This window comes from Loa loa (genome assembly GCF_000183805.2).
Source record: "Loa loa unplaced genomic scaffold supercont3.55, whole genome shotgun sequence".
Taxonomy (NCBI): Eukaryota; Metazoa; Nematoda; class Chromadorea; order Rhabditida; family Onchocercidae; genus Loa; species Loa loa.
This window is the reverse complement of record NW_018108235.1, coordinates 78109-103499: the sequence shown is the minus strand read 5'-3', so window position 1 is coordinate 103499 and position 25391 is coordinate 78109. Positions and strand designations below refer to the sequence as shown.

The window sequence follows — 25391 nt, the reverse complement described above, 5'->3', positions numbered from 1 at the left end:
GGCGAAATTTTAGCAATAACGAATATATGATAACTTCACTGTGATTGAATTTCAATTTCTGAGATAAAATTGCCGCAGAAAATGACAGTTGCTGTTGTACGATTGCAAACAACTGTTGTATATATCATTTTATGCTAATGTCGCAGAGCAAAAGTTTTAGTGGTTTGACAATTGCATTACTATCAATTACAGATATTTTAAACTTCGACCTAAGCCGATTTGAAATCTTGATATCCGGTATTTTCGAAATGATAGATTCCACCTTTTGATCTGACTCAAACGGAGTCGACGATCTGGTGCCTAGTTCCTCAGTGAGCTGGTTAAACAATGCAACTGTTGTATCATTTTCAGATGAGATTAGTTGCGCAGTTCCCTCATGATATGGCTTTGATATCGATGCTGCTTCATTATCTGAAATTAGAACCATTAACTGTATTCACAATACTGGAAACATCTCTTTCTGTCACTCGGAAAAAAAATTAAATTATTTCATAATTGAGTGATCATTTTAACGTAACCTGTCATTGACTATCCAATATACACACTAATCTTTTCCTTATACTGCTTCGAAGTAATTTCGATAGATTTTATGAAAGAGAATTAATACCAAATAATACCGAATAGGCTAGGGATAGGCGTGAAAAAAAGTATCGAGCTAATACCATTTTCGTTCCATCTGGACAATTCTGGCTCATTACTTGTCACGAATTGCTTCGATTTGGAATCGAAAATAGCGTAAAATCGAGTCGGCGTATTCTTTGATTGCTAAAGTGAATTGTAATATTATTCAAGTTCATCTATCCGAAACTTCTTTCTTCGGCCCATTTTCAGTTACACATTTCGTGTTATATTACAGGAAATCTTTTTCAACTTGTCCTTTATCTATTTTTTCCTACTTTTCAATATAAAATCGTCCCTTTTTTCTTTTTTGTTTTAATTTATAGACATATAGGTTATGTAATACCAAGCTCATCTGTGGTAAGGTTGTGCTAACTTCAATTTGTAATGATTCAACCGGAAGCAGAGATACCACTAATGCGTTCTGAAACAAAGACATTCTACAGGATGACGCAACTACCGGAAATATAACTTACCACCCTAAAACATTACCCTTATTGCGATTTTTTTACCTCGTCGATAACACATCATGAATATTTAATTTGTTTAGCTGTGTGATACGATTGGTGTGGTATCACATGCTGAATAAATAAACTTTACTACATTGAAAATTAGTTAATTTAGATGATAATGTTTATGAAATCATTTGATGAATTGCCTGCCTACTATATATCTTAATATTTTATCCAAATTACAATGGAATTCATTTGGAGAACTGGATACTCCATCAAAACTCACAAAATGTCCAGTGACGAAACAACTTTTGAAATCATTTCAGACTATAATCGGATATTGTTTCAGTTACAAAAAATGAATAAACGCAATCATTTTTTCCCTTGATTCTTATGATGAATCCACAGAAAAGAAGCAGCATTTGATTCACACCAGACATAAATGTTTGTCGTAACAAAAAGAAAAAAAAACACAAAAACGATCAATTAAAGACGTTAATTAGTCTTGATCTGTGAGCATAATTATTTGGATTATCGTTCGGTTCAGATTAAAGATAATTTTAAATGTGATATAAAGTTCAATTCAAATTTAAAAAAATGCTTTTAATCAGAAAGGTGTTTGCTTACACTGTTGTTTACAGAAACATCAGGTTTATTAATCGCTTCCAATTTTTGCTGCCTTCGATCTGAATGAAGTTTCAGTCGATTGTTTCGCTCTTCCAAATTTGATCGAGCTGCAAAATATTTCCATAATTCAAATTTTATGTTCTATAATCATCTTATGGATGTGAACATGGCTCGGTTCGCACGTCTTTTGATTTCCTGTCTCCACTTTGGTGCTTTAGGACAAAATCAGGTAGTGACATATTTTAGACCCAAAAACGGCCAAAATGAGAACATGCAGCAAAAGCTGACATGTCCTATTTCAGTAGCAATTTTTGGATTTAACAGCCAAACTTGGACTTTTTAGTTCTCTGATTTTGTCCCCTTTTGGTTTCCAAAAAACTACATGTCAAATTTGTATAAAAAGCCTTTGCTTAAATTCAATTTTAAGAATAAGACGAATGAAAATGAGGAGCTTATAGATGGAAATCAACAAGATCATTTGAAAATGAAAAAGCTTTATCAATGGACATGAAAAAATAAGTTTGTCAGTAAAATTATGAAGTGAATCTGTTCTGTGGACAATAAATAATACTATCAAATTGTTAATAATGATGTTATAATTGAAAAAGAAAGAAACAGAAAATTCTCTATCTACATACCTGGAAAATTAAGGAAGCTATCCTGTAAGTTTTTCCTGAGAAACACTATACCGGAAGGTGGTATGTCCGTATTTTTAGCAAAAACTCTGAAAATGAGAAGATTTTAAGGTCCTTTTATTACTGCAAGAAGTCGAATTTTGAATAGAAGCATGGTAGATTAAAATGTCGTCAATGACGGCGATGGTCTAAACTAAAGTTTAAAATCGATTCATAGAGTTCTTTCTTTAAAATCGATTCTTCTTGAGCAGAATAGCACAGTGTAGATGCAAATACAAACCTCGGTGGAGCATTCCTTTCGAAATTCCGCAGATACTTGGGCATAACATAATTCGGATAAACAGGATAGTACAGTATTAAGCTATCTACAATAACAGCGACGAATAATGTAGCAATCACCGATAAGATAAACATATATCACTACAGCAGAAACAAATGAAACTGAAAATATTCGAGACCATCCAGCAATCAGGAAACAGCGTCGTATATTACCCGCATGTTTAGTTTAAAGTACCATGAATATGTTTGGCCTATTGGAACAAATGACACAAGAAAATATTTTGTCAAAATTATTTTTTATCATATTTAATTTCAATTACCAAAAGCTGTCAGCTTTATTTTTTAAATTTGTCAAATACACTTTCGGATTTAGAGTTTTTGAGATAGGAAAACTCTAGAAAACCGCCAATTAGCAGAATTCTAGAAAACCGTCGGAGACATTGAAGATGACAAACTTCTGTGAAGACGATTCCCTATGTGTATTCTAGTAAAAAAAACGCTGGCAACATTTCGAAACATAAAAATTTGATGAAAATTATTGCCATACTGGTAAAAAAATATATGATTGAATTCTTTGTAAGCTCTTGAAAGCTCGACCAAAATGATGAAAAGAAGGAAAGAACTTTGATTTTGTATGGTAGGTTGGAAAGATATGAAAAAGAGCGGAGATGGTAAGCGCAAATACTGACTATACTAGATGATATTAATATGAAACAGTTGTAGAAATATTGCAAAAAGGGAGAATCGGAAAGTGAATGGTGAAGAAATGTGCAAAGGGATGTATGGAAAATAAAAGAGCGCAATCACGGGAAGAGATGAAAGTGAGGTGATACTCAATTCTTCTTGATCATGATTTACAGGTATAAAGGTACAAGAAAGGGGAGGAGGATAAGAAAGAGGTCAAAAGATGACAGAAATGCGGTCATGGAGTTAAGGAAATTAATATCTATTAAGATTTGTAGTTGTGATTCGGCATATTTTTCTTTGATCATTTCATCACAATTCGAAAGGTCATTCTTTACCATATTTTATGCACAATGACCTTCTGTACTTTTTCCCGTTAAATTTGTAACAAACGTAGTGTTGTGATGTTCCATGACCTGACGGACATTTCAGGATTCTGAAGAGTATGGTTCAAACTTAGAAAACAAAATCGTCGGTGGTAGGTAGGACCGGAAGAACCTCGCATTCATTTTATATTATCGTTACCAGATTTCTAAAACACGACGACGTCAGTCGCTATTTTTTAATTATGCTAGACGACCCTGGCAGGACTCGAACCTGCAATCCCCTGATTAGAAGTCAGATGCCTTGTCCATTAGGCCACAGGGTCAACCATCACTGACCCTGTCAATTTCATGACGTCATGCGTAGTCACTATAGCGTGGCGATTCAAGTGGAAAGGGAAAGGTTATTCAAGCTTGCAAATGGGTGCAATTTAGAATTATATGAAGTCATTAGACGACGTTATGTTTGACCTATTTAAATGAATGGGTGAGATAAAGGAAAGGGGTCATAAAGAACAAGGCAAGGAACACGTGGATAGTAATATTAATTATCTTTACCTGTAAAACAACTAAGTGAAACAAGAATGTGGACGAAATTTAGCTTTTTATAAAACATTTTATTTATTTGAAAACACTTACTTCCTGATATATTTGATCAAGATTTTTAGTGGGACACTTTTTTAAGTGGGAAAGATCTGATCGAAGAGATTAGAAATTATTGAATGATTTGTAGGAAGGAAGATATTACTTTCAGAAGTCAGGAGCATTCTTTCTAGAATATATTTGGAAATCATACTCCATATTTCGTATGAAATTTAAGTCGAAATTAATGCAATTTTAATTTTCAAAACCATTCTTAATCAGACCATATATTTTAACCAGAATTAGCAAGAATCCGAAATATCGAAGCATACCAAGGCTTAAACGAGATTTATTTTCAGGCTATGAAATATTTTGCATTATTTGATGACACTACTGCTTAGATATACACCCATTGTTCAACAAACCGAAGAATACCGCTTTTTAATTGCTTATGATTTGGAAGAATGAATGAATGAATGGATGTTAACGGATGGAATTCAACGGGAAATTGCCACTCCGAGAGAAATTTTAGTACGAAGAAAAGCAAACAATGCAGTTCATCTCTCAATTGTCAGAGAATTCTCCTTTATTTTGGCGAAAATAGTGAGAATTCTTCCATTAAAATGAGGGCTGATATTTCGAATGATAATGAACAGCAGCCACCTGGCACATCTTTGGCTGACAGTTAAATTGTTCATAGCTTATTATCAGATAAGAACTTCTCCATCTTATTCAAGAATAGATCAGGGGACAGAAATATGAATCAGAACAAATAGATAATTCCAACTTTGCAGCTACCTCCACAAATGACTAAATTTTTCCTTCAGCCTTTTGGAAAAGTTGAGTAAGTTTTTTGATTCAATTCCAGACTTCGTCATGTCCAACCTCATATTTTGCTGCTTCCGTAACAGCTTCCTGGAAGATTTCTTGTGGTTAACTAGCAATGAATCTCCAATCTCACACAAATTTAAGGTTGTTAGGTTCTGGTAAAGTTCAGAAAAGTGAATTTTTGATTTACTGTTTTCCAGGAAAATTATGAACGCCTTCCCTTACATTTCTGGCATTTTAAAAATTAAAGAAAAAAAAACTTTAATTTAAAAGATATATAGCTTTGTTCGGGAAATGATGACATCCGACTGATGGCTTCCGGAAAAAGAAAATCAATAATCTTCAGTCTTTCATCACAGCTAAATAAAATCCTTCCCATTGGCTGTTTAGCATCTATCTACTCCATTCCAACAGTATTATTTTTATAGTGACAGTACCCAGAAATAGTGTATCGTAAGACTCTCACAAAATGCGATGGCTTTTTCCTGCGACTCATTTAGACAAAGCCGCTTTCATGTGGTTGAACAAAATGCACTTCTGTTCAAAACATCATCGTTTCCTGCCATTAGTCCGTAATTCATCGAATGTTCTATTTATTCGTCAGTGTATTTTTTCAATTTTTTTATTTTTTCAATGGCTGTTTTTTCAATTTCTAACAACATTTTCACCGAAGTGAAGTGAAGCCTTTTCATTCGTCGCAACTAAATTTCCTAAACCTTTTACACTGGTACTTTTTTGGCATCGCACCTTGTTATACTACTTCAGAATGAAGCAAACAGTGTTATTAAATATCAAGAATTTAATACTATACTCTTGAATACACAAAGGCACACACACCCATACTGATACACATCCGTAGGCATATAGGATACAAATCTTTAACTTCGTCATTAAAATCCAAACTTCAGTTATACTATTGGATGTGAGCAACAATCGTGAAATAGATCACATATTTCCTTATTTATTAACAAAATGAGGAATAACAATGCTAACGAACAATAACAGATGAGAATTAAAAGTGACGTCAAATTTAATTTCCGAATCTTTAGCAGGGATAAAAAAGAATTCAAGGAATAGAAAAAAAAAATAGTCAAAGCTACATGTATCTTGATGTATCATGGCACATTTACAATATCCGATAATAGTTCCAGTCCTGGATCTGGTTGTTTCAAAATTTTCTGTAATGTCTTGTAAGCATCAGCAAGTACATCTCTTGCTGCTCCCTGAAAAAATTTTTAATATATAAGAAGCCAAAAAAAAAAGACAAACAGCATAAGTTTAAATGAAAAAAGATTTCTAGCAAAAGAATCAGTGGGTTTGGAAGAGCATCGCCACTAGTTCTTTACAAATGAATAAACGACAGTGCTCATCCTCATGATTCAGAAGGTATTACAAAAAAGCCACTCAGTTCTGAATTTTTTTCGAGGAATGGTTAAGAACCGAGAAACCTGACTTACTTCAACTGTAGATAAGTAATCATCATATCTAGGATTCTCATTCCTGAGTCTGAACAATGCGATAAGTGCTTGTTCACATGCAGCACGAACTGCACTGTTTCTTTCTTTTATTCCATTTAACATCATCGGAACAATAATCTAAAGATAATAAATTGGGATTAAGAAGCCCAGCTTTAAATATATAATACGGTTGAAGGAAACTAAAAAATTGCGTAAAATTGAGAAGCAATTAAACAACAACCTTCATTTCATTTATGGATAGTTTCCTTGACGCAATATGGTGAATACCTAGAGCTGATACACATTTCACTTCATTGACAGGATGATTTATCGCCCGTACAACTGATGACAATAGGGGCAAATCTATTATTTCCTGACTGGAAAGACAATTTATAAGGGAACTATAAAATATTAACAAATGATACCCAGGAAAGAATCAATTCCGGAAATTATCTTCAAATATTACCTGCAAAAATTTAAAAAAAAACTTGATCATAAGAACATGAACCGTTCAATAATAGTAAGATTAGTGTAATAAAATTCGAGAATCGAAACTTCCGTTACTAGTAAAAGTTCTGAACTATACGATACTCTATGAGACAATTGACAAGATGTTCAAACACGATTCGTTTTTCAGTGAATGTGATGAAAATCCGATGAAAATCAAAAAGCTTTTTAGTTTGTTTTGCAGCTACAGTGAGATCAAAGAAACAGTCACTATTAAAATTGAACTATGTAATTCAGTTAGACATTTAAAGTTGGAAGATGATTTATAAAAAAACTACGGCAAGTCCTTCAACTTTCATGTTTGAAAAATTGATCTTACCACAAAAGTATGGACGTTGCAGCTCGAATAGCAGATGACGCAATTTCTGGTCTGTCACACTGTATTGCACTAATAAATGCAGGGCGTAGTTTTTCGATACCATACACTTCTAATACTTCATGTGGATCAGTGCAAGAAGCATATTGCAAGGTTACAGTGACGGCATAACGACGGCAACTCTCATCTGAAATTGTAAAATATAACAGTATCTAGATTCATACTACTTCGTACATCCCGGAATTTGCCGGAATAAATAATCAAAGCTACATTAAAAAAACGGTGGTGAAATTTGAAATCACAACGTACTTAAATTCACTATGTTTGAAAGTTGATTCATTTTCAGAGCAAGTTCACCAAGAAGTGCAGAAGCAGCCTGTACTACGACCACTGATTCATCGTTTTCTTGATGTTTTTCCGCTACTTTGATGCCTTGTTGAAGAACATTATCACTTACAACTTCTGATTGAACGTGAACTAAGATTGCTCTCAGTGCAATCAAAGTTGTTTCGCTATAAATAATTCAGTATAATACATATTTACATCTTCAAGGCAGCAAAACCTATAAATAACGATCCGAACGGTATACAAATAGAATAACAACTCTCACATCATCGTAGAATCTGCTGAGGCATTTAAATATTTGATAAGTTCCAATACAATCAAATCGGGTTTCATATGAATGCTAATTAAGCGTGATAACGCACCACCCGCACAAAGTCGTACTTTGCGTGTAGTTGTGTCTTGCAAAGCTTTCAAAAAAGTACTCTGAAGTTGTGGTAAAAAGGGGCGTAGCTGCACACCTACCTAAATTATTAGAAAACTTTAGAGTAAATATCGGAAAATAAAGCAGAATAAATTCCTTAACAAGATAATTAATTGAAATGTAGCACTTTTTGTTGTAATAGACACTGCAAATTGCATAATACATTGTGCATAGAAAAAAATTTGCTTGGTTTCAAAACTAAAATAAGCACTGACTATGCTGAATCATTTATTTTGAAAGAAGAAAAAAAAAAAGAAAAAAGACCTTATCCATAAGCAGAGAAAGTGTTGTAAGAATAGAAATTTTGACAGTGTGCGAATATCGATCACCGAGAACACGTATTAGCGGACCCGTAACATTCACGACATGAGGCTTCAGAGCATCTGCTGTACTTAATAATACAATAGTTCCAAGCGTTTCAGCGGCTTGCTCCTTCAGTTCCGCACTACCAGATAGAATTGCTTCTCGGATAATTGGCAGCAAAGAAGAAAGGCCCTAGATTTTTTCAAAAAGATTTCGTTGGGAAATAGAACCACAGAAATAACTGCTCATTTACTTTTAATCTCCCGCCAAAAATTTCCGAAAAAGTGTAGTGAACAAGTGAAGCAAGGTAATTTGAATTAAATAAGTATAAAAGAGAATTGAAATGATTTGAATTAAATAACTAAGTATAAAAGAGATAACCAAGTATAAAAGATAACCAAGTATAAAATAACCAAGTATAAAAGAAAAATTGGAATTGTGATACCTTACTGCATGCAAAGCCTGCTATGGTAGAAGAAGCGGCAGTTTTCTGCAACGATAAAAGGGCTTGCTTCATGATCAACAAAACAGATAACATCTGCTTTTGATCCAAACTTTGACAAACGTACACCAACGTTTCGATTGCATTTTCTACCACTTCATTTACTGCTGAATTATAAAGCAACAACGTGCCAAAAAAAATTTCGCCCATAAAATTGCTGAGATCAAACTGAAAACAAGCATGAATTTTAAAAAAGTTCGTTTATTCGACAATTAAAAATAATGTCTTAATATGCTCAACATGTCATCAAAGGCACTGCTTTTTAATTCCTTGAAATAGTCATCATTTGGTTCAAGTTTTTTGAAAATATACGACCATATGATAAATACTGAATAAATTTGAACAAAAATATTGTCACTCCGCCACTTCTTTGTGAATGCAAATTTAATTAAAAATATTACTTGTGCATTTTTGGCAAAAAGACGGATTAAAGTTGATGAAGGAATATGACTGTAAGATTGTGCTCGTTGCAAAAGAGTAGTAATTATGACTGAAATGCCATCTGCGTCTGATACGGAAAGAATCACTTCCAGACACTGACTGATTTTCTTAAAAAATAACATTTACACTAAAGTATTAGTTTACAAATCTCGGAAATACTGACTTTTCTTCCGAAATATTTATTTATTTTTCACCAAGCTAAAGAATAAATCCAAAAAGTAAATGAAAACAACTATTATAAGTTTCGAAAAAAATATATATAAAGAAAAACACATTTTGGTAAAATGGGTATATGTGGCCACTATTAATAAAACTGAGTGTTAATTCAAGGGGTACGAAGCAAATTTTAATAAGCTATAAATACAATATTGCAAAACTCTAAAATCCACAACTACCTCATCCGTAGTACAACCATCTAACATGGAATTCAAGATTCTGGCAATATTTCGGCTAAGCGAATCACCAGCAACTGCTGATAGCGCACATAATGCTTTAACATTTACTGGTGGTCGAGTTAATTTCGGCAAAACATAAGGTAACATTTGCCTGAAATTTCTCGATTAAACGAATATACAGACTTAGCTTTATAAATTTATGGTTTACAAATTTAAAATCCTGATAATTACATCTGCTAGAATAACACATGAAGCAATTACCTTCCATTCAGGCGCATTATTTGCGAAAGACCATCTAATACGTTATCGTTGGATACCACATTTGCATCTAGAAGTGGCGCTACAATATCCTCAAACGCCGAGAAACCAACAGCCTTAAATCAAAATTATTATTTTCAGAGTCGACTAAAAACTGAGAACAAGATGTGAAATCAGGAATTTCCTTCAAATCTAATTAGTTTAAACCGGACTGAAGCAAAAGTTCTATCAAATTAACGTTAATTTATACCCAATGTTGAAAATCACGAGCCACATACAGCTATCATGGTAAAACAACGTGAGCAAGCAATCCATATTCTTCTTAATACATACTGAATTAAAGAAAGAGAATAGCTTGTTCTCTGCACGAGGGGTATAGTATACGGTCAGCAGAACGTACAATATTGCATAAGTGTATACCTGATAAAATGATGTAAATGCAATGGCAGCTGCTTGGCGTACTAACAGATTGGAATCACAGATGATTTTCTTGATCGGTCCCACCAGCTGCGCCGAATACATTAATACAATATCTCTTGTAGAATTCTCGATAATTTCATGCAAAGCAGTAGCAACACCAATGTGTTGTTCAACTGATTCAGATGAAAGGCCACGTTCAAGAACGGGTAACACATCAATGATTATTCGTTCACCCATTTTCTTCACCAGTTCTCCAAGACAACGTCCAGCCATCATTTGTCGATCTTCACTACTGCTTGCCAAACAACAAAGCAACATTTCGAACAGCGTTTTCATCAATTCTTTTAAAGTACGTGGAGTATTCGCCACCACTATCTTAATGTAACTCGCTGTTACTTTGATAAAACATTATCGTTTGATTATTGGATAAATACAGTAAAATGTTAGTATTATGAATTATGTCGAAAATCCTAAAAGTTATTGTCGAGGAAGCCGAAATAATTTTATAATATAAAATATGCCGAAATAATCAAAGTATTTTTATATTGCAAAAATATCTTTGAATAACTGAAGGAAATTCATAATATGGAAATTTCCACCTACAGGTTGTTTTACTCTGAATATTAGTTACACAAACGATTCATAACCGAAAAAACAAATAAACAAATAACATAAAAACAATACTGGAACACATTTTGATCTTAAAGTGATTAATCGTTCATCCAAATTTCATCTTTTGAATTAATAATCAAACTTATTTGCAATATTTAGTTTTTGTGAGCATCTTCAATTAATTTGTTATTTTAGCTTAGCTACAGTATTTGGATTGTGGCAAACATAGCCCTTTGTTTGTATTGACAGTTTTTTCCTGTATGATCTTCCTGTGTAGTAAGTGACTTTATATTCCATGGCAAGATTACTGTAAACAACAAAGCCCTTTTATTGTATGATTCTTCCAATCTGTTATCAAAGAATATGTATAATGTGGGAATGTTGTGAATTATTCCCACTGCATAAACAGGATAGTTGGCCACTGAAAGTTCAGTTATCAAGTCAACTGTGCTGTCCAATATTGCTGCTACCCATATATGAAATCCCTATTAAACGACAACACCAATTAAATTCCTATAAAATTTCCCTACATGGGCAAGAACAACCCAATGATCAGCTTCACCTCCATTATTTCCCAACAGTTGCCTTATAACATCCAAGAAAAAATTCTTTGTCAATCTACAAAAGCCTTTATCACAATAATTTGTCCGTGCCAACAACTATCAGGAAAACTTCCACAGTAGTCATAATAAGACTTTTGACTGCAACAAAACAAGACCCGAACATCAAATGGAAAATACGCTAATAAATATACTAATAAGAGGAATGCTACTTACTTTCCAAACATGACTTGCAATTTGGCGAACTTGGAGCGCAATATCTGAACGTGATAAGTAAATACCCGCCAGAACACGATCCCTGCAAATTTGACAGATTTCTCTTTTTGTGCTGCAAATATTTCTGATCTAACTAATTTTATGTAACTAATTTTACAATAAGTGAAATGTAACTAATTTTATGACAAGTGATGCACTTTTCATAATACCTGCATGCTTGTCCAAGTTGTCGAACAATGGCTTTCCCAGCTGATTCCATACCCATAGTATCATCCTCGTTTAATGTTGCTGACGTCATTTTCCCGCTAACACCTATAAACTTGTCTATTTGATGAGCAAAGAGCAAATGTACGAATGAACTGTTTAACCAAATAATAATTTCGAACTTAAGTTGCGAACTTCATCAATACAGTATTCTCAGCAGCTGCCTTTTATTTTTGCAAAGTTCACTGATAGCAGTTAATTTATACAACATTTTTTCCGTTATGGATATATGCGCTTCGCACGATTACTGTTAATATGACTCGCACTGTGTACCGGTACGTTTTCAAATGTAACAACCTTCCACCAGACCAATACCTATTCAGTTGGCGAATTTCCGTAACTGCACAAGAACTAATTAACTAGCTGATTTGAAAGTCTCCGTCCAAAAGTAAAGAATCACAGAATGCTAACCTGATATGCTGAATAAGAAATCGCCAATCAGTGTAACAGCTGCAAATCGAATTCGCCAATTGTCATCAAACAAAGCAGCTTGCAACTGAGGCAATAAAAGTCGTCTAGCATGCACGCAGTACGTCACAATTAAACGCTGACCTGCTTTCAATGCACTGTCTCGTACATATTCGTTCTCATCTGCTAGAGCTTTTAGTATGCTTGGTATGACCTGAAAGTACAGTGTTTGTCCGTGCTATTAATAATTTAGTTTATCCATCAACAGAAATGGAAACTTATATAAACTTTTATCTAAATTGTAGAACTGAAGTGATATGCATTATGCTTAAACTCTAAGAGAAGCTCGAAAATAATGAATACGATAGAATCAAATCAAAGAGAACTCAAATACAAAAATCTTTGAACTCTCATATTAATAAGACAGATCACTACATTTATCAAAAATGTTCCATTCTACTATTATGATTTATGAAACATGAAAAAAGTAACGAACCTCAGGTAAATACGGGACAAAATGGTCTCCAAATGCCATAGGCAAATAAATATACATCAATATATAACCATCGCGTATTTCTGGTGTTGCTTCTTTCGATTCTGTTGTTTTTATTATATCAGGCATAACCATTGCTAACTGATTCTCACCCACTGCTTTAAGAACCTGAAAACGAAGTCTTTAATTCGATAAAAACTCTAAACATTCGTATTGACAGTGGATAAAAAAACAAAATAAAAAAGCGATCATTTCTTATATGACAAATACTTCTTGAAAGATCTATATAAAAAACTGAAAAGGGGTAAAAAGTAGAACTGGTTATTATAGAATTTCACCTACGTATAAAAAATTAGAATTTCACCTACATTTTAGTAAAGGTATGCATATAAAAAAAACAACGTAGACTAAGTATTTCAAACACTAACTTTATTAACTAACCTCTGCAAGTCCTTGCGCAGCACCCGATCGATCGACGGCATTTGTATTCGAAACAAGCTTCTCCTTGAGCCACGGTATAAGTTGCTCACGCATTTTTGATGCAGTATCTCCAACAGAATATCCAATAATTGCACCAAGAGCCTTTGCAGCAACAGTACGTATTTCTGGGATAGGATCCAACAATGATTTCTGTAATCCCGGCAATAGACCAGCAAGATACGGTTCCATATCCTGAATATTTTCCTGTTAGCTCAAAGAATAAGTCAACTGAGTAAAATACTTGTTGGATATTCATAAAATCTTTTCGGGAAATATATAATATGTCAGAAAATGGTGAATTTTTAAGCCCAAATAAAATCATCAGAAAACCTAAAAATAAATATGCCTTATTATCCGCTAAAGAATAGATGTTCGCGATTATTTGAGCAGCCATACGACGCGTTTCAGAAGCTCGATCAGTGAATGCGCGACGAACAATAGGCATTATCAAAGAAAGTGAAGCAGCATCAATGTAATGTATGAACTTCGTATTGACTACCGTTTGTAAACAGGAGGATGTTTTGCTAGCCGGATCAGTCAAACCGGTTAACAACTGATTGCTTATACCTTGAAAAATACACAGCAGAGAATTTCTCAAAAAAATTTCGACAGTGATATAATACCATATCAGCCAAAAAATCGCAAGAGAAAGCAAAAGTGAAGTACAACTAAAACTGAAAGTAAAAATGGCAAGAAAGTCAAAACACACTAAAGCTGAGCCATTTAGTAAAGAAGTAGAAGTAATTCCTACGAAATGAAGATAAATTATGCGCAATACTGACTGAGAATTTCTGGATTACGGATAACTTTGGCTATCTGTTTTAGGGCTTTTTCTCCGGATTTCTGCACTTTTGAGTGTGAGTCTGTCAGCACCTCAATAAGTTTAGGAACGATGCTTGGCAAGCAAGATGAAAGTTGTTTCGGAGCACAGAATGCCATTGACCCCAGAAGTTCCACAGAAGCACATTTCGTACGCCATGAGTCTTCGTCCAATGCAGCTAGAAGTGACGGCAACACCTAAGAGAGATTAATCAAATCTATTTGTTAAAATTGGACCCAGTGATATCTCTATAATTTTCGATAAAAAAAATGATTGTAGGTCCTCCTTACCTTCTGAAAAAAGTTCATAACACCACTCGTAACAATGTTTAAAGAAGGTCTTTAAGGAAAGGTTAAATTCAAATCCTCTTCAACATAATCAATTGGATCCTCAGTTTTCAAAGCAACTCGTAAAATATTTTATGTTAACCAGTTTAACGCCGTGGGCTGAAAGCATAGACATCATAGAGTGTGCTGCGTCGCTCGCTGCATGACGAACGTTATCGTCGGAATCACCGAAACAAATTAACAGTGATGGTAAAAGTTGTACAATGTAAGGCTCAAACAATTTACCCATCGAGCTGAAAAAATCGTTATAAAATGGTTCACTGTTTGGTTGTTTTAAAAAAACTGCGCCTTAAAATGACAGAGTAAGCATGAAATTAGAAAGGCATAGTTTACAATGTAAATCTGGTTGCTTGTTTGCGTCTTTATAATTGTAGAAAATGAAACAGTGGCAAGAAGAAAAGTCGAATAACACATAGACTGGTTTGCGAACAAAAATTTTTTCGATCAAAATTTGAACATATTTTAAAGAATAAGTAGCTTACTGGCTTACCCGCAAAGAATTTCAAGAGTTAAGAGAGCACCCTCACGATGACAGGCATTTTTCTTATTGGCCAATGAATTTTGCAGAAATTTTATCAGTTCTAGTTCACGCATTGCAGACATTCCGAGGCCCTGTAAATAATTTATGAAAAAAGACGTAAATTTAGGGACGATTTAGTCCCTACTTCAATCCCAACAACTGATTTTCAAGTGGATTAGATCTATCAATTTGATCCGCATCATGAGTCTTTTTTAAAGCCTTTCAAACGTCAAACAAATGGATGTTTATTTAAAGCAAAAGAAGAAAAAAAATCTTTAAGAAAAAATATGCCATACTTTAACAAGTCCAGCAATTCCGTATGCTGCTCCTCGTCGTTCGCCGTACGAATCAGCTTCAACAAGGAGACACGACAATGTGGAAACAAGTTCCTTGGCACGATCTTTAATTGCTGGAACTAGGGCCGGCAAGCACTTGGACACCGCTTCTTGCACCTGAAAATATGAAACTTTTCCAAGGATCTAATATCCTTAAATCTATCTTTTATCAATACTAAAATCTATGTTTTAAAACGGAGAATAAGTCTATTTTCAGAAGAGAAATAGGTTATCATGCAATCAAGAAAGCAATTTCATAATTCATTATTTTAATTACATTTTTACTCGTACATTTATGCGAAATGGTAAATTTTGCCTTTCAAGATTATCAAAACAATCTTAATGTGAAATCTGTTCTGATTTACATTTAAATTGCTAATGATCATATATCAAATACAATGAAAACTGCTATACTAACCTGCTGTGATGGCGTCGACAGTGTTTCGATTAAACGTGATGCTATGATGCGCACTTTTTCGTTTGCCGGATCTAAATGTTGTGCTAACGTGCCCAACATAATAACCAAACCTTGGCGCAAATTGTCAAAATCTTTACCATCTGGCGTTGAACTTAACATTTCTTCGAGAAATGGTAAAAGTGATGTCATTTCAAACTCTCCATGCTGGAAGCAAACAAAAGTTCACTTTTATTAGGATTATTTTTTATAAGAGAAAATTACCATTTTGATAGCTTCAATTCCAGCATTCTGCATTAGTTCTCGACATTCTGGACTAGAATCACTGATTCCACTGGGGACTATGATTTTGATAAAATTCATCACCAGCTGATGAGGAAGATTAGGAGCAATGACAAGCAGAGCTTCTGCAATACCTGCTCGATTTTTCCACAGATCTACAGGACCTGCGATTACTCGTCCAATATCGTCACAAACAGGCGGTCGGATCTAAAATATATCACTGCAGTAGAGAAGCTGTATAAACGATATCATTAATAAATAAATCAAAGCACTTGAAATCAGAGACAAAGTGAAACGAACTTTTCGGTAATCTGAATATAATAAATCAAGTTTATCCAGTGCTGGCTGCAGAATCTCCGGAAACTCTTCATATAATTTTCCTAGAGCAACGGATGCGGATTTTCTCAGGAAGATATGTTCCGAAGTTACGCTATTCAAAATATTGCCAAATAAGTCCCTAGAAGAATAAATTATGGTATTCTAGGAAGCAATATCGATATTAAAGAAAGAAAGCAAGGAAATAAATAACAGTACCAGTAACAGCATCACCGAAGTAATTTAAGTTCACTAAACGGAACTTCATTTTGAGCCAAATCTTGAGAGAAATATTAAATTAAATGGTAGAAACGCATACGTAGTGGTAGAGAGCTTTTCATCTCGCCAAATTTTGTCAGCCAAATCAACACATTTTTTCACCGGATCGCTTCGAGCAATAAATATACGACTTGTGAACATTGCCATAAACTGTGCACCATCTCGAGTTAATTTCAGGTCGTTGTAAAGTTCATGAGGTCGACTAAGTGCCTTAAATTATGAAATATAAAAAGAAACCATCAGTTGGACCTTCAATTTTAAAAAGTTCTCCAATGCAGAACACGCTATTTCAAATGATAGAGCCAATTCAATGGAAGATATTTAGTTCTTGATTCAGTTCATTTATAAGGAAAAAAAAAAGAGCAAACAAAACTAAAATCAACTCAGAGAAAAAAGTTCGAGAATCATTTGCAACCATTCTTATTGATTCGAACGTACCATAAGAGCACATTCTCTTAACTGAGCACTCTCATCCAGCAAACACTGCATGATAGGTTCAAGTATTGTCGCTTGCTGCAAACCTCTTTGTGAGCATTTATTTAATAGTTCACAAAAAGTCTGAAGTAATATTTTCGCAATGTGATATAATTCCGAAGTGTCTGTCGCTATGACATGAAGCAGAAGTGAACACAGCCAATTCAAGGGAAGATACTTCACCTGGTTATCCTGGAAAGGCAAAGTAATAAAGATCCATATATTTTAAAAAAGAAATAAAAAACAGACTTTGATGTTCATAAAAATACTTTAGAATGAAACAAGACCACTGTCCCGCTTATTTCTTTCTCGTATTCAATCATGCCTTTACATATATAATTTCGCTTCTCGTATATAATTATACTTTCGCTCACCGTCAGATCAGTATTCGACATAACAAATAAACTTACTTATATAGTGTAATGAAGTACTCAAAGAAATGTGGATTCATTTCAAACTATGTCATTCTTGCTTAGGAGGGATTAAAAACAATGATGAAGTTAAACGGATCCCTTTAAAACCATTTTCAGAATCTTTTAAGTGGAAAAAAAGGAACAATGCTTCACAATTCATTATGTCTGCAACATACTTCGATGAAGTTGCCTTTTAACGCAGAAGACAGTAATCGCATGGTATTTAGCCGCAACGCATAAGGGAAAGATTCATCCCTTAGTACCGCATTTATCAGTGGAAAAGAAACATTGAATTTGAGGAGATTCATCGTTTCTTCATCATCAGTACCCAATATCTCTTCAACACCATGCTCTTCATCGTCAAGTAGAATCGGTACCAAAACACATCGAGCTAAAGCATACCGCTATGACTTTCACATAATTTGAAAATTTTTCGAACCTCCATGCAAAAATTCTATAAAACTTACTCGCTAGCAATGCAACTGCCCTTTCTACTTGAACAGTAAGTGACTCCTGGCTCCATGCTGCATCCGTGTAAATTGAGCGTAACACGCGTACTGATGAATGTAATATGAGTTCGTCTACAAATCAATTCTACATCTTCTAGCAAGATTTTCTTCCCATATGCTTCATTGTGGAATGAGAATGATAACAGCTGCATACAAAACATCCTCCCAAAAACTTCAAATAAATCAGAAAGACACTTCCAAATAATATTAAACGAAGCTTAGCAGCCCAAAGCCCAGATTAACTTGTTGATGGAAATACAAAATAAAACGAAGACTGTATCTAGTGTGCAATTTTGCTGCTACTTGGAAACCGGTTGCACTAAAAAGTTAAATATCGCTAGACAATATCGATAAGACTTACGTAAATAATCTTCAGATGGCTCGAAAGCTGCATTACGAAAACTGCGAAAAACATTATAAGCCAGAGGTGATACAAGAGGAGATCTTAATAACGGAATAACAACCGTAATCAGTAAATGGACATATTTCCCTGAACCAATTGGATCACTAGTGACAGCTGCTGTTAGCAATTCAGTGCGTTCCTTACATTTCAAATACAAGTCACGCAGTTCTTCTCTGACTTTCTGAAAAATCCCATCCATTCCAAAAGGCTAAGTCGATAACTATAAATTTTGATTTCCGTTAATTTTCAAAATATAACCTTTTCAGCAAGTAACTCTTCTCTTTTTGCTTTCTCTTGCTGGGGCATCAATTTGCCTTCTTGACGTTTTTTTTCAGCAAGTTCTTTTTTCAACTGTGCTTCTAACAATTGTTCCTTGTATTTGTAAGTCTGAAAAACCATCTCGCTAATATCTAACATATATAAAATACTATGAAAGTCCGAGAACAAGTACAGGAAAACCGTCGGCAACGGAAAATAGAATCAAAAAAGTAGCGGCTATATTTACACCTTATTTTCTCTTTTCACATTTTTGGCACCAAATTCTTCTTCATAACTTAATTCCAAAACAGCCGTATTATATAGCACACCATCGGATGTATTATAGATTGCAACTTCCCGATGCGTTATTGAAACATACCTAAAAATTAATAACTCGAAAACAGTAAAAAAAAAGTTGGAAAATAACATTATGTTAAGCTGAAGTGATTGTTAAAATCACGTTACATTATTACTTTATTCTCGTTTTAAAATGTAGCTGATATCGTTAGTGCTTAACAATGACCACTTGTGAATAACATATTAAAGACAATCTGCCTAACCGGAAATGCTGGTAAGCATAAAAAACTTGAAACTATAACAAATAGTGCAAACAGCAAATTAATGAAACAAGTATGTTCAAGGATACAGCTACCGATCAATGTCGATTTCATTCAACAGGTCAGTGCAATACGCCCAGACTATACCACGAATGTGTTGTGTCACTCCGCCACCTGACATCAACATTCGAATTGCGTTACATTGAATCACCGTATCGTTTGTAGAGAATATGCGATCCATTATCACGCGACCACCTTCACCAAGCAAACGTTCCACATTAGTTATTGAGCGTACCCAACGATTCCAACAACAAGGATCAGTTTTTACTGAAATAAAATAAACAGCTGTAACTTAGTTATTAGCCGGTGACACTGCCAAAGTGTCCATTAACATATCTGTAAACGCACGTTACAAACGTTACAAAATAACATCAAAGGTTAAAAACTAACTCACGCTGGAGAACTAGACTCACGGCCTCTAATCTTTTGGTACTGAAAAAGCAACGACATATAAAGCTGTATTCCTGAGTTTTGCAGAAAAACAAAAAAAAAAATTTACTAAGAAGTACTGATCTAGGCAATTTCTTCACCTAAATTTAATGAATAATTCACTTATTTTATATTGATGTCGGAATTGTGTAATTATGGTACTAATACAAAATATGGACAGTTCCAAACATTACAACAGCAATACAATAATTCAGTGATATCACACATATCACTGTATGTGAAATAGTAGTTTTCATCATAATGCTCATCAACGGATACGATTATCTAAAGACAGAACGTACCCATTTGTAAACTGCATGATATTAAAAGTCCGGATGTGAGGACACTGATGCCCAAATCAAAATTTTCTTCTGCTGCATTGAAAGGAATCATAACTTCATGCACTGCTGCAGCTATCAATTTGCTATCAAGAACTCGCTCATTTTTTTCACATTGTATTATTGCCATCTTTTTATAAACCTAAACATCGCAAAATCATGAAGTCATTTTGACGAGATTTTTTTTTTTGCTATATCCTCTATTTGTAACAAGATAGCTATGCTATTAATGTTCACGCAAGCTATAAATAGATAACTTATTGGACTGAAAATAATTTTTCATCCTTTCATTGACTGTGAGAGGATGGAAAAAGTTTTAGCTCACAGTTGCATTTCCAAACAATTTGTTTCCGCAAAGCTATCAGTTAACGGCTGCTACTGAGTAACGGCATTTTTTAACAATGCTAAAATTTCTTTGTAAATATAAAATTCCGTTAAAAAGACTTTTAGCTTCGAAAAACTGCAACTTTACCTCTTGCGCAAGATCCGAAGTCACATAGGGAAATAAGAAATTTAAGAAAGCAGCACAAAATGTGTTGCCTTTATTGACAACACATTTCCTGATAATGTCGTTTGCATTTTTTCGTACTTCATAATCTGGCCAAAATAGACTCGTGAATAAAGAAAAAAATACATTTCGCATAGTACTCCAATTCTATAATAAAAAAGCAGTCAGGAATAAATAATGGGAGCATATAAAAGAAACGTGAAATATGAAAGCAATTTTTTCTCGCAAACTATCAAGAAAAATAACCTTGGTTTCTGTATTCCTGATCATCCAGTACGACAATTTTGCTACATATAAGATATCTGAAGTGAAGCAAACCATGAATTAATTGGATGAAAAGATGAAGAATGTTCTGCATAAAAGAACTCACACCAAAGGAAAAAAAAGTGCAGAATCATCATAAACATTTGCTTGCACATTTTAAACAACCGCATGCACCAACATTAGTATCAAACATTTTCAAATGTCCGAGTACCAACATTCCGCAAGAAGCAAAAATACATTCCTAGGGATATAAAAAAAAGAAATATCGAAGGTTATTGAATAATTACCAGACGTGTTCAAAGAAGCGATAAATTTCTCTTTGAAGAAATCATTTTCTAATGTTTGTCGAATATTTTCCCGAAATTTTTCATCAGTTAGAAGCAATAAAGATGTAACTATAAAATCCCCAACATTTGAGCGTATTTTATAGATATCGAAAACTGTCTTCAGTAAATCGTTGCTCAATTTCATTTTGCCTAAAAATCGCAAAATTCCTATTGAGTTTAAAATTAGTCACCTTTTATGCGCTCAGAAAATTTCATGATAGTAGAAAAAAAGCAATGGAATCACCGCGAATTTTAGGAAATTATTTAAAGCATCAAAAAAGAAAAAGGGAAAGTGAGAAAGTAATTCTTACCATTATCGGTATCATATACAGTGACCATGCTTCTCAATGTTAATGAACGGTTTGGTGACTTTAGGGAGGTCTGAAGGAAGTAATATCATTATACACTATCCAAAAACTGATTATTAATACAAGAATCTATGGGCGACATGATAAGTATGAAAAAAGTGCAATGAAAAAAAGATTGATAAGAAAGAGAACCATGAAAACCGGTTGCAACTTCTCCTCCACATTTGTAATCTGTGCTGACCATGCTAAAACCGCTTTCCACATAGCTTCCAAAGCAGTCTGATGGACTGAAAATATTTTGCCTGAGAAAATCCTCAATTTTCCCTGGATAGCCAAGAATAGCGGGTTTTTGTAAGCAATCTACAGAAAACAGACACAATAAATATGTACTGCACTGAACCATGGCAAGCACAGATTTTGCATTATTATAGGCAGATGAGCTTTATCTGTGCACAGACAAGCACAGATAAAGCTCATCTGCCTATAATAATTAAGAACAGCAATAATGACAATGACAGTCTATATGCAAAAATACATAAATAAATGACAGCTATTCAGATCAGTTAGAAAAAAGATGGGAAATAACCTTCAGAAATCAACAATGAGCTCAGTCTCTGCAAGATGTTCGAAGCAATAATGTCGCATTCAGCTTTATCCTTTACTCCATGACAGCTCATCAATTTCAGGGTTTCCAAGACAGTGATGCGCTGCCCAACAGTAGCCATTCTCCCATCAGATCCTCAAGCATTCATTTATTCTTTAAAAATTTCAAGAGAGCAAATTTAAAGAACTCTAAGTCAGATTTTAGGCAAACTTATCATTTGCCTTCCTCCTCACCATTGCCAATTTCTTGGCAGCCATGATTTTCAATGAGGGACCAATAATTTTCATGACAGTTTTTTTTTTGAATTGAATTATTAAGAACGATTTTAACAAACCTGAATAAGTTCCAAAAATTCCATCAATCAATCCTTTCAAAGCTTTAGGATCAGTTATTTTCTTTGCTATCATGGCAACAGATAATGAAGTATGACCACGAACTTCATCGATCGATGAAATTAACGATGCTGCAAAAATATCCGTAAGCGAACTTTATTGCTAAACTTGACCAAAACTGAAGTAGTACTCACCAGAGAGAATTTTATAGAACTCAACTGCAAAAGATGACAAATCAATTGTTATCGATTCTAGAAGATATAATATCCCTGAAACCAATGTCACCAGTCACACAAAACGAAGCAAGTAATAAGAAATAAAACAATAGTTCCAGCATGATTGAAGCAATAATAAACAAGCAAAGAACTTACTCCGGAAGACTCATTAATTCCGTAAAAGAAACAAAATATCTTTACTATTTTGCCTAATTCTCCAGAAAGACGTTGGAACAGCAAGAAACAAAATCTAACCGAAAATCGCGATCTCAGGACTGCGTAACATGGACTTTTTAACAACTGCCATGATTTCATCCCGGAACACTACCAAATTCATCCGCTTAAATATTTTGGAGCTAGCAATCTATAATAAATGGAAAGTAACGCATCAATGTATAAGTACAGGAAAAACATGCTGCTGAGAAACCTGGAGCTGGACTGGCGAAACTGAATACAAAATGAGAACAATACTACTACGAACTGCCCATTCCCTTTCAATTATCACTGCTTATTCATTCTTCTCTACTTTTAACCATCCCAGCTGCATCAGTTTTTAGATGAAAATCAAAAAAAAAAAAAAAAATCGCACATGAAAATCAAAAAAAAAAGTCGCACCACAACATGAACGTTTGGGCGATGCTTCGCAAGAAGAATGTCAGTAGCATAAATTTTGACAAAAAATGAAAAGTCGAAATATCCTTCATTGCAAGGTAGTAGACTCAGAAGAGCAAGGATTTTTACTCCAGAAGACGACTGAGCTGCATAATGATTCCGAATCCATTCCAAGGTTGTTTTCAGCAAGGCATTATTAAAGATAGTTTTCATATTACCTTGAATCTTTACAAATTTTTTACTGGCACAAGCATGTAACGCTCCTGACAACAGTGCTGACATCTGAAAACAAATCATGCATCGATTTCGGGCTGTACAAACTTTTACGATGATTTAACTGTTATGATGTTATGAATTGCTGCATAATTGAATTTCACATTAAAAGCTAAGAATTGAAGATTTAATTTAAGATTAATCATTTCCTTCTACACTGCATGCCTAAAATTAGTATGCGATATGTTAGACTAACATAACTACTGAAGACATTGGCGTTTTTCAAATCTATCAAATTACGGAGACCAAACAACCATCTGATAGCTAGAACTGAATTCGTAGTTAACCATTTTCTGAAAACAGAAATAAAAGAATTCACTGTTCACTCTTCATATTCAGAATAATTGAGAAAATCAAGATTTAGAAAGTTTTTTCATGTAACAGCTCACGAAGGTATTATATGAGATTCGAAGAATGATGTATACGCTTCTGCAAGGTGTTTCATAGAAGTTACTGGATCTTCACGCACAAGAGCTGATATAACGAGATATAATGAAGTTTGTGAATGTCGATTTGTAAGCCGAGTAAAACATGTTAGGATTGTTATTCGAATCAATGGCTTTCTTATCTGGTCAGGAATTTCTGCAAGAATCATTACCATAAAGCATGTTTGTGTTTTGCAAAACTTTAGCTGATAATATAAAGTTATTCCAGAAAAGAGTTGATAAAGATCAGGAAAAGATCCATTGGAATACCTGCAATATTAGAAAGTGTAGAAGTAAGCGACTGTGCGGCTATTTGGTGTTGTCTGGAGCTTGAAATATTCAAACTCTCCATATACTTACGACCCACAACCTTCAACTGTTCCAGTGACCCCTGCAATTGAGAGAGCAAGAAATTTTCTAAATTGAAAGGGGTGGAATTACAAAAATGATTACAAAATAACTCTACGTACGCGTTTTATTCCATAACTAACGTTCAAGTATTTGTACCTATTCTAGGACTTATAACAAAAGTGCTAGACATAAATCATTTCCTATACGACAGGCCAGGAGATGAAGCGTTACGACGTAGTGCTCCAAATAAACTTACTGCTAAATTTCAGCAGGGTTATTTTTAACCAAAAGAAAGAGGTATCAAATTTTTTTTGACAAAAGATAGGGTTGAATGTCGTAAGAGAGATAATGAGAATAAATAGTTTCGAAATTTTGAACTCTTTTCAAGAGAGTGCATCAATCATCAGGCCGTTGAAGGCGGTAACCGGGACTGAAATCAGTTATCGTGCTTGTATCTTTTTGCTATCGAAACAACTGAAAAGCGTATAGATGAATTTACCTGTGGATCGTTGTTCACTCTTTCTGTACCCATTTCCACGAAAACGAGTGATTTCCTAAAATAATGTAACCCATCTATTACATGTGAATATTACTTGTACAAACGTTTTCTTCATGTACAGAATGTCTTCAGCAAACTAAATCCTCCTAGCATTCCATCCACATCAAAACTGGCGCATCCTATCCTCCTCTTCTTAAAACATGATAGTGCTACCAACGGGTTTCAGTTCGTTTAGCTATCAGTTTTTTAATTTGTTTTGTTGGAAGTGTTGTTAAATAGTAAATGATTGATGGATGAGAGGAGAGGGAAAGAATGCCTGATATAGCTATTTTATTCTTTGAAACTTATTTACTGCATTGATAAATTAAGGCAATGCAGCCAAGTTTGGTGACTTGTCATTTGGATTACTTTCGTGAAGCTTCTAGGAAATATTAGATACCATTTGAAGTATGAAACTGGCCTATCAGTCTATGGCCACTATACTACTATTCTCC

General features: G+C 34.2%; 2 protein-coding genes and 1 non-coding gene across 3 annotated transcripts; all 3 read right to left on the bottom strand.

The window, feature by feature from the left end:
* Positions 1-124: 124 nt before the first annotated feature.
* LOAG_02024 (hypothetical protein) lies at positions 125-2746 on the bottom strand (the record flags this gene model as incomplete). The annotated part of the gene is made up of 6 exons (XM_003137562.1): positions 125-411; positions 663-765; positions 965-1042; positions 1698-1804; positions 2336-2421; positions 2613-2746. 6 exons carry the CDS (start codon positions 2744-2746, stop codon positions 125-127), a joined length of 795 nt encoding a protein of 264 aa, XP_003137610.1.
* Positions 2747-3871: 1125 nt separating this feature from the next.
* LOAG_20030 lies at positions 3872-3944 on the bottom strand. Its single transcript has one exon. It is a non-coding gene; the product is annotated as a tRNA-Arg (tRNA).
* A 2010-nt stretch (positions 3945-5954) lies between these two features.
* LOAG_02023 (hypothetical protein) lies at positions 5955-24954 on the bottom strand. Its single transcript, XM_020445913.1, has 48 exons — positions 24898-24954; positions 24318-24438; positions 24012-24204; positions 23819-23915; positions 23479-23631; positions 22993-23101; positions 22717-22791; positions 22525-22653; positions 22173-22325; positions 21779-21873; positions 21590-21659; positions 21240-21428; positions 20935-20990; positions 20653-20835; positions 20145-20322; positions 19449-19680; positions 19046-19175; positions 18797-18925; positions 18497-18719; positions 18094-18207; positions 17803-18017; positions 17178-17405; positions 16780-16949; positions 16446-16602; positions 16128-16352; positions 15867-16070; positions 15410-15565; positions 15084-15205; positions 14676-14826; positions 14209-14443; positions 13773-13993; positions 13388-13618; positions 12950-13114; positions 12457-12667; positions 11991-12093; positions 11782-11863; positions 10394-10768; positions 9977-10089; positions 9716-9866; positions 9281-9427; positions 8823-9047; positions 8339-8569; positions 7919-8115; positions 7618-7820; positions 7312-7495; positions 6727-6862; positions 6486-6623; positions 5955-6251 (listed from the first exon to the last, which is right to left on the bottom strand). Exons 1-48 carry the CDS (start codon positions 24928-24930, stop codon positions 6144-6146), a joined length of 7746 nt encoding a protein of 2581 aa, XP_020303683.1. The 5' UTR covers positions 24931-24954; the 3' UTR covers positions 5955-6143.
* Positions 24955-25391: the final 437 nt, after the last annotated feature.